The 16,046-nt window shown below is 32.3% G+C and overlaps 2 protein-coding genes across 3 annotated transcripts in view; both read left to right on the top strand.

Moving 5' to 3' along the window:
• Window positions 1-5,782, top strand: part of phtf (putative homeodomain transcription factor) — a 30,747-nt gene extending 24,965 nt beyond the window's left edge. The window contains exons 15-16 of one of the 2 annotated variants that reach the window (XR_016302900.1): window positions 129-2,985; window positions 3,222-5,782. Coding sequence is in view for 1 of the 2 variants with exons in the window: in XM_089638325.1 (XP_089494451.1) it covers window positions 129-278 (150 nt within the window). In the remaining variant the exon portion in view is untranslated. Of the gene's footprint in view, window positions 1-128; window positions 2,996-3,221 lie in introns of those variants that run through there. The other variant, XM_089638325.1, reaches the window with a different exon arrangement.
• Window positions 5,783-8,732: 2,950 nt separating this feature from the next.
• Window positions 8,733-16,046, top strand: part of oys (lysophospholipid acyltransferase 6) — a 149,030-nt gene continuing 141,716 nt past the window's right edge. Inside the window, exon 1 of the mRNA XM_089638324.1 lies at window positions 8,733-8,940. Coding sequence (XP_089494450.1) covers window positions 8,857-8,940 — 84 coding nt within the window. The 5' untranslated portion in view covers window positions 8,733-8,856. The remainder of the gene's footprint in view (window positions 8,941-16,046) is intronic.

Raw genomic sequence — 16,046 nt, 5'->3', positions numbered from 1 at the left:
GCCGTGATGAGACTGGACCAGTCATTCCTAAATGCGAAGAGAGAATAGTGTTTTAATACAGTCATTTAACATGCGGGAAATGTTTGGGATTGCACTTCAAAAAAATCATCTTACTGTGTTTGTTCCAGGAGCTGGAAAGTCCCTTCAAAATCTCCGGCCTGAGTGCAAACCCTTATCTCTACACCATCACCAAAGTGGTGGTGCTCTCAGCCCTGTCAGGGGTCCTGTCGGAACTCCTCGGCTTTAAACTCAAACTCCACAAGATCAAAATTAAGTAAACCAGAATTCAGCACTCAGCGGACAGCCCAATTCTGTCGCCATGACATCCAATTATTTAATTCTATTGATAAAGTGAAACTCTCTTCAAAGGTATAATGAATGTGGGACTGAATACTTCTACGAGAGAGACGGACTAAAAGTGAGACAACTATAGGTATATAAAGAGTTTGCACGGTTGTCCAGTCTCTCTTCATTATCACCTGTCATGTTCCGCTCTCACAACATGAGCCACGATAAAACCTTAATGTGAAAGGCCATTTTACCAAGTGCAAAGACATTACAAAGGTTTATTCAAGGATCTGAAAAAATGTATGTAAAAAATTGTAATGTGTGAGGGGTTTGCTGTGCTTCATGTTATCATCTCTAATAACAGATTTAATTGAATCAATTGATCGCCATTTCTGAATGTGACGCCTTATTCTAAGTTGATCGGCAATTGTTATAAAGCTTGGCAAGTTATGCAGTATTTATTGGATCTTTAATACTTGCCAGATAGAATAGCTCAATAGTTAGTTTGGTCTCCGTGACTGTTAATGTTGTAGAAAGTTTTGTGCCATTTATTTGCTGTTTTTATTACATCTATCGCCATTTTAAATGTCCAAAAAGAGAGCTTTGTTACTGAACAATTATTTTTCTTGTTTGTTTTTGTGTATTCACAACTAAATTGATATTAAACTACGGTGTAGACACATTTTATTTTTATCGTCACCTAGTTGAAAAAAGCTGTAGATTCTAGTAATAATAAGATATTATTTTATTTGAAATGAATATTTTTAGGTAACTGAATAGAAAATCGGTGTTGGATTATTGGGAATGCCTTATTGCATTATCTCATGAGGGACCATGTTGAATTTTGTTGTGAACATCGAAATGTAGTGACGGTACAAACACCTTGATGAAGGTTTTGGATCACATTCATACTCAAAAGTCACGCGCCGCCACTGCTGAGAGCGAAGCTTGCAATTAATGGTTGGTGTAGATCAGAGGTAGTCAAACATCAAATAACAAGGTCTATTTTAAGCCATAGCTATTGTTTTTCAGCTAATAATGAAACTCCCAGTTTCATCTTATTCTGGACAAGTGAACCTTTTCACTATAGGGATATTTCACCACCTCTGATTAGCGATTAATCTGCCGATTAGTGTTACTCGTCGACTGGTGTATATTATGTGTTTCCCCTTCGCTGAGTAACTCTACACGTCAATTAAATGCCAGTTTTTTCCGCCATGATAATCCTATGATTAATGTTACTTAACGAGTAGTTATTCAACAGTTTGGTGATTAGAGGTGATGAAATACCCCACAAGAGGTAAAAATATAAACGAAAACTGTAAAAATAGATATATGTATCAAAATATATACATTAGAATATTCACATAAATTAAATTTCACTATTATTTGATAAAGAAATGACTTACATATTTTATAAATATTTTTTGGTGCAGATTTTATTTAATTTTGTAGAAAAAATCATCAGTATACATAATTTTGGTGCTAAGGTGCTGTCCTACTTTGGAGCTATAAATGCTTACTAGTTTTTAAGTGATTTGATTAATCTCCTTTTGATGAAAACCAAATGACTTCATACATTACGTAATTTAATTTTATTTACATTTTGTGTATTAGTTATTACACCTACGTACATAATATAATTCAATATACATTTAGCTATCGTATATTGATTTAATGTGTGCAAAAGATAGTTCCTCGGTGGCATTGAATATTGCTATGTTTTTAGTTATGTTATCATGTGTTTTATATTATGCATATTTTATGTTATTTTTGCTGGCCATCAAACAGAAGCGAAAGTACACTGTTTATCAAAAATTAGTTTTTTTATTATTAAAAGAAAATTACATAAAAAATGAAACATTTGAAAAATTCCTTCAAAATTACATCTGAAACAATTTAGTCAATATTAAACACAAAAATCAGCTTTTAAAATGTAAAAATGGCTACCGCCTGAACTAGCAGCTAAAATCCAAATAAAATAGCGTGTAAAGCGTAGTTATACCAGTAATTGGAAAATGAAAACTGCCACTTTTTATTCACTCAGAATCTTTGTATATTCAAATATACACACGGACCGAAAGGGTTGAAACTGTCGACATCCAACAATAATCTTGTTAAAGTTGATAAATATTATTTTGGTTAGTTATGTACATAAAATATAATTAAATGCTATTATTTGGGTATGTGATTCATAATACAAGAAATCCGGGGTTAAAGTGTACAACTTTGGTAGGTTGTTCTACACGATAATACAAGTAAAAAAGATAAAATAACTTTTTCCGAAATTCCATCATTTTAAGGCAGTTTTCAGATAAAAAAAGTTGAATTGTTTGTATGGAGGAATAAATATTCTTCTATTGAAAAAAAATTATGGATTTCGAAAAAAGTTTTTTTTTTTTTTTTACTTCTACCATCATGTAGAATCACTTCCAAATGTTTGTGCACTTTACCCCCGGTCACCCTGTAATACAGCAACAATGAAACATTTTAAAACCTCATTAAATGTATGCCGATTTCATCAAATGATCTCCACACTGAATTTATCTTTGATAATACATACATATTATACATTATCATCACGCAAAGCACAAAATTTTATTAACAATCATAATATTCAGCAGAAATTGTTCATTTCCTTTGGCGTGCATTGAGATTTCATTCAGTTTCTTTCTAAACTTATTGTGTGGAAAAAAAGTATTCTTTGTTTTTGGGGTGTTATGCCGTGTTGCGCTAACTCCTTCTTTAGCCGACGTTTCGGACAGTGTTGCAGTGTCCATCATCAGGGCAGATCCGGTAGATCCGAAGATGCAACACACTGCATACACTGCAACGCTGTCCGAAACGTCGGCTAAAGAAGGAGTTAGCGCAACACGGCATAACACCCCAAAAACAAACAACAAAAATGCTTTTGGCCGTGAGAATCTAAAAAGTATTCTTTGTATTTAAAAATATGAACCAAAAGCCTTTTGTTCAACAAAATAGCACCAGATGTCACTGCAAGCTCCCCATGCCTACTACCATGTTGACCTTTTATATCTGTTGATTATTTTTATCACTTGTTTATTTAATTTTACAAATTAATGTGTTTGCAAATACTGACTCATAGATTATTAATTGGTACCCAAATGGTGGGAATATTTTGCATTAAATAGATTATACGTGTATGTACAGGCTGTACCAATTTGAACTTCATTATTGTTTAAAAATATGTTGAGCCATGTTTGTTGATGCTTCATGTTATTTATATTATGTTCTATAATCCTATCTTAACATTACTATTACATTTTTTCATGGAATATTGATACAATGTATCATTATTATAATTCAATTATGTTTTATTAACAGTCTCTATTCTCCTCTCTATGATAGTTTGTAACATGATTATTTTTTAGTCTTTGAGTTGTGTCATCAGTGCCATTTTGAATTTATGACGTTTGATTGGTTGGGATCAAATTGTGTTTATATATCAAGCGAAACTGTTGTGTTGTTATGTTTATTAGCTGGTCGCAAACAGACCAAGAAATGGTTCAAACTTTGAAAACTCAAAATGGCGCAGATTGTCGATTTGATGATTGTCAAATGTGACGAAACTTTGTATCAATCCAACCATGCTATATATCTCCTACAATGTTATAGCATAATCATATTTTAGTAGCACAGAAAATGACCAAATTCATAAAATAACGTGAATTAATTTGAAATACAGGAAAAAAAATTTGCCAGCAATAATATTTTTTATAGATATACACGGTGTCTAGAAACTCATAGTACATAGTACGTAGGGATACTGGTGAATCTACGTTACATTTGGAGTCGATTTTTGTGGTATAACTTTTTTTTTTACCAATTGTATTTCATCATGTTGCAATTGTATTTACTAAAGTCTCAATCCCTGCATTATCGACAGCCAGGGCCGGCCCCTGCGCAGGCTCAATTGGAGCAGTCTGCTCCAGGGCTCGACATGCCAAGGCGCTAATAAAGTCTAACACAGCGCCCTGGAGGTTATAATTAGCGCCAGGTACCGAAAGACTCAGACCCGGCCATGCTGATAGCTATGCGGCATCTATGGGTAGCCCCTTAAACTAATATCTAGGATATTGCATGTGATATAGATTCCCATTTGTTGTAGGAGTTTCCCTATACGGCTAGCATGATCTAATCTGTATTAATAATTATCCTACCCTCTCCCATTTTTTTCCACCTTAAAACATTCCTCAGGTGCATCAAAAAAATGGTTAAGTTCTTTTTGTTTCTTTTAATGATATAAAAAATATTTCCTTTGGAATATATTATTTCAATGCGTTATCACAGTTTTTATAGCAATGCACAGGAATGCTTATGGGAAATAGCAGATATGCATATTTTAATCTTAATTTAATGGTATGTACCATAAATCAAGGTAAATACGTCAAGTTAGTGCTACAGCTACTGATTTGCATACTACGTGTTTTATCTAATAAAATGGTTAATGTTTCATAATAACTGGAAATATTCTTTTCGGAATTTGACTGCATTTTTAGTATAATTTTGTTGTGAATGAGACCTAGCAGTGGTGAAGTGGTGAGTCCGCCCTTATGCTCCCAGACTTAGAATATTACATTCAATTGGACAAACAAATCACCAATTTGACACACTCACGTTTCTGCACTAAAAGTATGTAATATTTCATTGTTTGTACGCATTAACCAAATGCGTAATGAAAGCCATCACCTAGTTGGGTGTACAATGTACGTCAAAGGAATGGCTGCGCGGTGTTTTTCATATTAGGTTTGGATTTGATGCCAAAATATTTGACCAAACTGAATAATTCGTTTTTTAATCAAAATGTATATCAAATATTTAATGCTGATATGTGCTACTCTGTTTAATTGTGTTCTAAATTATAAAATACATACCATTCACAAAATTATTTTTTCCATGATTTTAGAAGTAATTTTGAAATTTTTTTTTGAGGAGTTAATAATTATTAAAAAAAATTAATCTTACCCAACCTACTATGTTGATATAATGAAATATAAAATAAAAAAAATAAAAAATCATTTTTTGCGTAGACATTCAAATTGATAGACCAGCCCCTCAGGGAAAGGGAAACAAACCAAGTTGCGGGAGGCGATGTGACTGTATAAATAACCGTTTGTCAATAAATGCATCTGCCAGTATACAGGCAACTCACATTGTAATATCACTATTCAGTCCATGAAAATAGAATTTGCTTACGAATTACTAGTCCTTTTTATAATGGCAAGCAAATTTCTGGCTGTGTAAAAAAAACTACAAATCTGAATTGGATAAACAAAAGTTTGGGCTTGTTTCCAAAATTGAATATTTTGTTACATTTTTACAAAAGTGTTGTAAATTACCCACCTCACTCATTTTTGCATCGCTACGTCGGGCAACAAACAATAATTAAATCCTGCGTAGAAAAGTCCCACAATGGACTGTGCTGCAAACTTTTGCCTTATTTTAGCCAACTTTTCTATGGTTTTTTGGGTCAAAATTTTAAATTTATGTTCGACAAATCATTTTATAAGTTAAAAAGCTGAATTTAAGCCCATTAAAATGCTTTTTAAAATATTTTTTATATTTACAAAGAAGGCGGGACTTTTTATTTACTTATTTTTTTGATTAATTTAATTATTGTTGTATATTACTCACAATAAATGGCAAAGTTGCCTCTAAAATCAGGAAAAATCTAATTCTTTAATGATCTTTATTTTATAATTTAGAATACAAATAAATAAAGTAGCGCATATCCATACTAGATATTTGCTACACCTTTTGATTATAAAAATATTTTGGCCTCAAATACAAATTAAAGTTTTATATTAAAAAGGCGGCACAGCTGTTCCCTTTAACAACTCCGTTTCTCGGTTGAGTCTAGCTGTCATTACATTGATTTACAAATTAGTGACTTCTCATCTAATCTTTTTCTTGTCCTATTTGGATGGGGGACCCATCGCCTCAACAGGGCGCTTTCATGCATAGTAGGCCTCTCCTTGCACAGGCACAAGAGTTGCTTCTTCCATTTTGTTTTGGGATGGCACCGTGGATGACTGTACTTCTTTATTATTATTGATATCTAGCGGAAGAAAATATTTTTACTTGTCACAGGTGATATCTATATAATATAGGTATATAAAAACACACTCTTATTTGAATGCAATGGAAGAAGTTTAGGAGATTTAAGATTTTGAACAAACGAAGATTCACAATTTTATTTATATATATTACAGATATATTCTGTAAAGTTTGCAAAGTCGAGTTCTGTCGATTACTTTACGCACTGAGACAGCTATTTTTGCTTCAAAATGTAACCGGTATTCAAGACCCGAATTATTCCTAGTTGAGTGTTCAATGGGTTAAATTAATATCTTACATTGGTAATAAAATACATGTCGAGTCTGCAATGAATTCTTACATCCTCGTGCTAAAATGATACATTTTAAGGTAATGCATTGCCAAGTAATGCAAAATCATGTTTTTTTTTGAAAAATTTGATCTCTTATAAATATTTTAGATGTTTTAATTAAATACTGCGAGTGCAACACATTCTAGCCTTTACTATAGTCGAGCAAGCCTTTTACATAAAATGAAGTATCAGGCCTATAAAAAATGCAAAATCCCATACTTATGAACCCCATTTCGAATATGGATTTATTTTATACACTATCAAATTAAGTTCTTTGGATTATAATCAGAAAATATTTTAATATTTGTGCCTGAACTTTACAAAATAATTGTGTTTTTGCAAGTTTTTTTTTGCTTAAATCAAAACAGGCAGCTGATGATAAGTGGTAATTTCAACCTTATCGCCATCTACATAAAGGATCTGAATGAGACATGATAAAGTGGTTTGCATTAATAAAATTTATTTCAAATCACATAATGTTTTTTTTTAAGGGATTTGCCCCGGGATGCGAGTTTGTAGAGCCACTGATATCTGGTGAAATAAATAATGAAGAGATGTTACAGTTTTGTAACTTTTTAATGGTGTTCGGAATACAATAAATATTTGTTGTTAATTGCAATCATTCTCATTTTAATACAAAAATTCTTTTTGGAAAAAATATTTTGTAAATCGGTGCTTTTTTTTATTTATTTTGTTCCTTTTTTTCTACCCTTCCAGAAAAGCTATGTATGCTGTAACATGTATTAATGTGTACCTAATTATTTTTATTTAAGTACAAACATTATTTTTCTATGAAATGAATCAATATTTTATTACAATATTTTTACATATCACATATTAGCCCTTAATGTATATTTTGTTTATTACAAATAAATGAATTTGGATGTATCTCTTAGATCTGGGTATTTTTTGTTTTATTTCTTTTTAAATGCTGTTGTTTTCCTTCCAACCTGTATATAAAACACTGCATAATCTTATCTGATACGACCAAAATAAAACTAGATAAAAGATTGGAAAATATTATGCATAGATTAAAGTAGCAATGGGCGTAAATCGGATTATTATATTACGAGACATTACAATGAAAGGTAATTAGTTCCCTAACCGTGCGCACTTTTAGGCACAATCTGTGCCTAAAAGTGCGCACAGGATGCTACAAAAGAGCGCACAGATGATAGAAATTGCACTTTGTTTTTTACAATTACACAAGAAACAACTAGTTACATGCATAAAATAGGTTGGTTTAATTAAGTAATTTATGCGTATTGAAACGAAACATACGCAAGTGTCCTTCAATACAAAAGAATGTCCAAAATGGCGGCAAATGAATGGTTTTATTCATATGGTGAATTTTAAAGTTTGAATAAAAAAATAATTATAATACATCTTTTACCATATATCCCGACGTAAATCGTTGTGTCTTGTAGACAAATCTGAAACGAAGTGTAATTTCCATAATATGTGCCTAATAAAAGTACGGCGGTTAGTGAAATATTTGCCCAGTGAAAATATACCTAAAAATGGCGCAAACACTGTTTTTCCTAAGATAATGATGAATTTAATCGATTAGATTTTCGAGAAACTTCGACTTCTTATTCATTAAAATTATTTTTCCGATCTGTTATAATATGTGTCGATTGAATTCGAATCAAGTAATTATTCAGCACTTTATTATAATAATTTCCAAATTAATATCTCGATTATTCCCATCATCAGAATCAGAATAAATAATTTAACAACGAGAATCAACGGATTTGAAGAACATACGAAATACGTACGTTCATAAATAAAAACGCGCACTGAATTCAAACTGCATCTTGCAATCGAAGATTGCATGGTATAAAATGGTAAGCCTAAATTATCAAATTTAACAGGCTGACGATTAAAATTAGGTTTCGGGTAGAGGTATGATAATATAATATCTAATAGTTATAATACATGCACGAAGGCAAGATAGCGTTTGCAAGGAACGGCCAACTAGCGAGCGAAATCTCAATCGCCACTCGCCACTGTCGCCAGTCGCGGTCGCCAATCACCGGTGCCGGTCGCTAGGTTACGTGCTTGCTCGCAGCTGTGTTCTGTTCCTGCTCGGGCGCGCTGCCTTTCAGTCTTTTTTTAGCGTTTGTCGGCGCCGCACGCGCTGGGCCGCGTTCAAAATGTCGTTTGTGAATTCAGAGTTGTACGATGGGATCAAGGTGTTTTCGTGGCTCGCCGACCTGACAGGATTACCCATTGATATGGTAAGTAACTCTCTATTTCACGCGAGAAGATTTATCACAGCGCGAAGATGCTGCGAGAGAATCTCGCCCGTTTGTTTGGGCAACGAATCGGATGTGTTGCATTTGAGCGTTTTATTTACACACTTTTTCATCACCAAAACAAAACAGCACCTAGCGTAATCGTAATACATGTGCTTCGTGGAACCGGCATACGATACATCATTTCACTTCCCAAATTAATGAAATATTGTCATACGAGCGGTTGCTTTTACGAACAAAAACATTTCGTGCGGAACGGTAAATATGCCAAATTTTCATAGCCGACTCTTTTTTGATGGAGTATATGGCTTATTTATATTTACCGTAATGATGTTTTGAATATTTTTAACCGATATGTAATGTCCTTTGTCGGATATGTTTGTGTTTCATTGATGTGGAAATGTAATTCGGAGGCGATTGGCTACCCGAAGCAACAGATAGCCATTCCATTCATGAGGCAGGGGTGTATAATTTTACTTCCTTGCGTTTTTAGTGTTTATTCATGCATGGCTAAGAAAAGAATTGTATTGGCCCTCTGCCAAAAACGTAACTGTTGCATTTGTTTTTACCAGGGGTTTTGTTTTCTGGTGTGAAAATTCTTCTAAAATTATTATTTACGGTACCTATCACTTCAACCAATTATTTCATAGATATTTTTTTATTGCATTTCTTATGGGTATTTTTTTCGAGTTTGTTTACAATTCCTATGTGTGTTTCTGTAATTATTAATGACATCGTATTGTTTGACAATGCATTGCAAAATCACTTGATTTTAAATTTGAAAATTGATCGCCTAGAAATATTTACGTAGATGCTAAAATTATTATTTTGAGTAGAATCAATGAAGGTGCTTTTGGTAGAATATATCTTGGCCCTTGTTTTAACCAAACTTTTTATAAGGCTAGAAAAAATAAAGTTTCAGGCCTATAAAAATTGTAAAATCTTCTATTTGCGAACATTTTTCGGATTTGCTTGTATTGAATATATTTGTACGAAATAAAATGACACATGCTTTTTGACGATGTTTTTGTTTACATAAATCAGAACAGGCAAGTTGCAATTTCAAGCCTATCGCCACCAGCGTGGAGTGAGTGATTTCGTTCGAATTTCAAGGAATTTAAGAATTTCATCGCAAGTATTTGTAAATTAGCATAATTTGAAATAATATGACCAAAAGTTAACGTAATCAGTAAAGTCACAGTGTAGATATGTATTATAAAGCCACTAGTCCACGTTGGCGATACTGAGAGTATCTTCAACTCTGGAACGTGCCGCAAGTATACTATATATTATTTTTAAATAAATGAATTGTGAAATAACACAAATTCATCAGATAAAATTTACTTACGCACGCCATGATTTGCCGCGACCTTCGGGTTGCTAGTCGAAAGGCTTACCCCTCAACCACGGAGAGCCGTCAAATTTAGATGGATGTGAAAATTAAATTAAATTATCGCAGCCACGGCCATTTATGTACAGCACGTTTTAATTATTGATCATCGTAATTCGTAAACGTAAATAATCACTCACGCAATAATCGACACTACTGTTCCACTGAACGCGTATTGCGAACTGAAGACGGGGCAAACGTGTGAACTCTGCTGTCCTTTGATGTGTACACGAAAACCGACAATAATCGGGTTGACCGGCCAACGCATGCATCGACCAAATGGTCCTGTACACGTTGGGCCAGCGCGTTGGCCCAATGCATTGGGCGAACGTGTTATAGGCCCATAAGAGTGATCGTCAGAAATAAATTTAACCATCAAATTAAATAATGACGAACCTTTAAAATCATGGCAGTTAATTTATTTATTTATTCAAAAAAACAGTTTTTAATATAAAAAAACGTACTCTGCACATCTCACTAGGGCATTCCTGTATCAAGATGTGCAGCTTTACAATTATATCATTTAAAACAATACATATATGTAAACTTAATATAATCATAACATTAAATTTAAACCTAAAAAAGAAAAGTTTATGACACGGTCGTTTCGTGACCGGTAGACAAAAATAAACAAAATTTTAGTAACAAATGTACGAAAAATAAAAACAAAAATGTCAACAAAAGAATCATTGATAAATAAGTTGACAACAATAATATTCTTCTGTTAACTAAAGTACAAGGTACCTGTGCTGGCTTATCAGACACAAGCATAGGGTAACCATACTAACAATTACAACATGGATAGTATGCATAATAAATTATAAGAAAAAATAAAATAACTAAATAAAAATAGGTAAATAATAACCGATAGGTAAGTAAATAATATTAATAATAATATAATAAAAAAGTAAGTAAGTAAATAAATTAGCTAGATAATAATTAAAGTAAATAATAATACGAGAATTAAGTAGATAGTAATAAGTACATAGTGTTGATTGACTAGATGATCATTTGTGGAAAAGTGATTGTAAGGGTTTAGTTTTTCCTATGGGGAAGATTTAATCCGGACATAAAATCGGAAGTAGATAAAAAATACCATATTATGAATACGAACCAAATTCATTTTAAGAAAATGAATTTTATAAAATATATTATGATAAAACTATACTAACAGACCGAACAATTAGTCATAATAGACCCGATATAGTTTTACATGACAAAATAAAAAAATAACATATCATTGATGTCACTATTCCAAAATTCCTGTAATATTCAAAAATCTGCTAATGAAAAAATAAGAAAATACACAGATTTAGGAAATGAAATAAAAAGAATTTGGCATTCTCAGACTATGAAAATATTACCATTCGTTATTTCGGCTACTGGCATTATACCTAGCTCTCTCATTAAAAATTTAGGCGTATTAGATCTATCAAAAAATTTTAATATAAAGATGCAAAAGTCGGTCATTTTGAATACATGTAGGATAACGAAAGATTTTTTTAAAATATTTATGTTGAGGGATCAGTAGGATTTATAGGCCCTGTTAGGAGTTCTACCGAGCCGAACCCTCTGATATGAAAATATCTGGAGTCGGTGAATTATTTTCCCATTTGATCTCTGGTGAGTTGACGTGTTGTTCTTTTATTGTTTTGTATTTATTTTGCTTATATAATGCACTTACATAGTGTTGATTGACTAGATGATCATTTGTGGAAAAGTGAGTGGAAGAGTTTAGTTTTTCCTATGGGGAAGATTTAACCCGGACATAAAATCGGAAGTAGTTAAAAATAATAACAAAAAGTTATTTTAGAAGTAAATAAGTACATGCGCAGTAAGTAAATAAAGATTGTATCGAAATGAGTATTTACTGTTTATCTTATTTGGACATAATCAGAGGGGGATTTTACATCGACAAAAACATGATAATATACTATTCATTTTTAGTATAAAAGTAAGCAGGTACCTACTCTATCTTTTACCTTGGAGCTTTGGGAGTTTTACGGATTAGTCTAAATCTGCCTAACGCAAGGTGTAATCCAAAACACTTACCACGAAAGCCTTAGATAGGATTACAACATTTTTAAAAACAATATTATTCATATGACTTAACGTTTTGATGTCATTATGAATTCATGATGCCATGACTGAATTTTATAACTACATATGTAAGTTAGATTATATATACTGATAACGTTGTAAGATTTTCTATCTAACCGAGTTAAAAGGATTTTACTTAATTAGTGCAAATGTCGAAGTGCGGGATTAGATGATTAAATGTTTTACGCACAAGTTGTGGATACAACATACGACGATGCAACCCGTTTTCATGCTGCCAACATCAACTGTGAACGGGTACATTCCTGAGATGGAAATCGATCCGTTAACAACGGATCAACCTCCATCATGAATGGAATCAATCTGGTCAAGTATTTTGGATGTCCAGCCCAGAGGTGGCTATCAAATTCAATCGTCTGACGTACTAGAGATCTTTTCAGTCAGCAGGTGGTCACTATTGAAGAATCTAATAGACTTAAACAAAATGCTCAGCTTTTTGGAAGTCAGACTTCCCAATCTTTCTCTCTCCCACTTCCATTCCTTCCTCACACCCTTCATCCTCATAATATTACCCTATTTGTTGATAGCATAGTCTCACTGGCTCCGTCCAGTTGGGACTCTGCGTATTCACATGAAATTAAAATTAAAAATTTATTTGGACTTCAATGGAGCCAGGAGGATACCAGCAAGCCGGATACAGATACATACTGAATTAGAAAAGTTAATTTTTGCATACTTACGACGATACAACTCTTTTAAAATAGCCTATGTTCTAATGACACGGTTATAAAATTAGTTGGCAGCCACTAAAATGCGATATCCACGCTTGTTTTAAATATTTATTTTGTGAACCACACCTTCTGGCACATAAAAAGTTTTTTTTTTAACCGAGATAACATCACACGCTAATGTTTTCCCATTGGAGTGTTGACGAATTTAATCTGACTACGTGTTGAATGTTGTATTGAGGAACGCGTTTTGTCATTTTAATGGAACACAATAATTTTGTACTCACACGAAATTTCGATAATAATTATTCGATTAAATTCTTGACTCAGGCAACGGGTTTGATAGACCCCCGTATCTTATCAAACGGATTGCAATCTTGAGAACATAGATATCAGATTGGAATGTTGTGTTTGTTCTACCAGTATTTCATTGGATGATGCACCATATAACTAGCTTTATTGATCCCTTAAGCATGTAGCGCGTGCCTAACACTTGTATAGGTTAACTCTTTAGGTTAATTTGTTCAGTTTTGCGAACAAAAAGCTATTACCCGTAGAGAAATTGTTGTCTCCCTTACTGTCAGGGTTATAAATATGATCTAAACTGAATTAGAAAGAGAAAATATAACGTTAAATTTGCCAGAGTCCCGAGGGGTTAATATTTTCAACATGAAAATGGGTTGCTTAAGCCCTCGCATTCCTAATTTCTACCGATTTATAACAAGTTTCTCTTTGACTCTATGTTTTTAAGTTCCAAAAATTATTAAAAACACGTTTTGTTCTGTTATTTAATATGTTATAGCCATGAAAAAAATCAGTGTATCTTTAAATGCAACTAAAGCATTCGTCTAGAGGTTTTATCTTTATTTCAAACGATTATTTTCCATTTTCGCTTAATTATTATCTTTGAACGCTTACTATGGGGCCTTAAAAGTTGTCTTACGGCCGTTGTTCACAATCCTACTGATCAACTGTTGATCCGAAATTTTGGCTCAACATTCCTCAAATGCACAAATACCCTCTTCCCAATGCAATTTTTCTATCTAGCTAAAGGAACCCAACAGCTGGATTAACCTCTGGCTCAGTAAAAGGGTTAGTTATAGTGTCATTAGAGTGAAAAATTACAGTGAAATGTCGAACGTCATTTGGTTCACGCATTATTTTTCGTATTGCCAATTTTATTATTATTTTTAGTATCAAATTAATATGGACAGTGAAGATGATTTTCGATTGTCGAAAATGCCGGATGATGTTGTAAACTCCATAATATTAATTTTCCCATTCTGCGTGAAGTTCTTCCTACTTTTTGGTTTTTATTTTGTCCAAGTTGCTTAGTTTCATGTTAGCACACGGAGGATTATATATGTATTACGGTACTCAAAACAGATTATTGACCGTATTAATAGTAAGTAAAATATTAACACGTCAATATTAATTTAAACATTGAAAGTTTTTTACTTTGATGTCATTTTATTGTCTATGAAGCCATTTAAGATTATTAACGATACAGATATTTGGAAACAGGAGTTTGAGAATCGAGCGTTACTGAATAAAATGACTTGGCTGATTGGAGCCTCAGATTGATCGATCTAAAAGTTGGGAACAACGGCCGTTAATATTTTATAATTGAAATAAAGGATAGGCTATGCGAAGCTAAGCATGATAAGATTGATTAGTGTTATCTGTTGAATTAGTACTAATTAGAAATCCCATTAGTGTTATCTATTTAAATTAGTTCCTTTCAAAATTCACTACTGGTTGACACGAGGGGAGTTAGAGCATAATTGCCGACACCATTACCCACTGTTTACAAAGATAATTATAATATATTACTGTTTGCAATAATTTGCAGTTTGCACGTCGGTACACATTCTTGTTTATTAACTTAGTAAGTGTACTTAGCCAATATGTATATGATATAATATGGGTATTATGATATGATTTAAGATTTTCACAGCCAAAAGTATAATAGTGATTTATTTTTGGTGTGTTATGCCGTGCCATACTGCCTCCTTCTTTAGCCAACGTTTCGGACAGTATTACGGTGTCCATGATTATATGTATGTGGGTATGATTCTCATGCAATCTATTCGTATTTAATGGTATTGGTATAAATATGCATAGTTATTAAAATAAAATTTAAAAAATCAACTCATAAAAACAAAGTTTTTTTACTCTAATACGTCTATTTTTACAACATTCAAATATGTTTGAATACTTATAAAAGTTAAGGATTGAACCTTCCTCCCAAGGGACTGGCTCTTAACTGCTGTGAACTTTTAGAATGTATCTTAAAACTTTTTTTTTGTTTGACTTAGGATTGACTCTTTCTATCTCCCGAGTTTCAGCTCTATCGGATGTCGGGAACTGGGTTAATTTCCACTTCATTCACGAGAACAAAATCTAAATTAAAACAGTTGTATTTAAAAATAGTTTTATGTTTCAAATATATATAATAAGTTTTTTTGTGTTTTTTATTCATGAAATTTAAGTGATAACAATTTTTTGTGTTCTTTACAATCACCATACTAGGCTCATGCCCGTATTATGGTGATCATAATGCTTTAAATTACAATGTTAAGATGTACAGAAATGGCATGTTGTAAAACAAAAAGTAATTAAATAAATACAAAATAAAATATACAAAATTACTTACAATATTAAAATGTAGAAAAATAGCATGTTGCAAAATAAAATATATTAGGTGTAATAAAACATAAGAAATACAAAAAAATAGATGAAAAAAAAAACATATTTAAGAAAAAAATAAGTTTAGATACATATTTAGGTGTATATAATACATAATTGAATATAAACTAAGAGATATAAATGTTTTAGAGAAAGATATATTATTATTCACTGATTTTAGTATAAATTCTTCTTTGAATTACGATTTGAAATATTAGAGTGAA

The sequence above is a fragment of the Hesperophylax consimilis genome, chromosome 12 (genome assembly GCF_061612785.1).
Source record: "Hesperophylax consimilis isolate HC1 chromosome 12, BYU_Hcon_1.0, whole genome shotgun sequence".
NCBI lineage: Eukaryota > Metazoa > Arthropoda > Insecta > Trichoptera > Limnephilidae > Hesperophylax > Hesperophylax consimilis.
The sequence above is the reverse complement of the archived record's forward strand: the minus strand, read 5'-3'. Positions and strand labels throughout refer to the sequence as shown.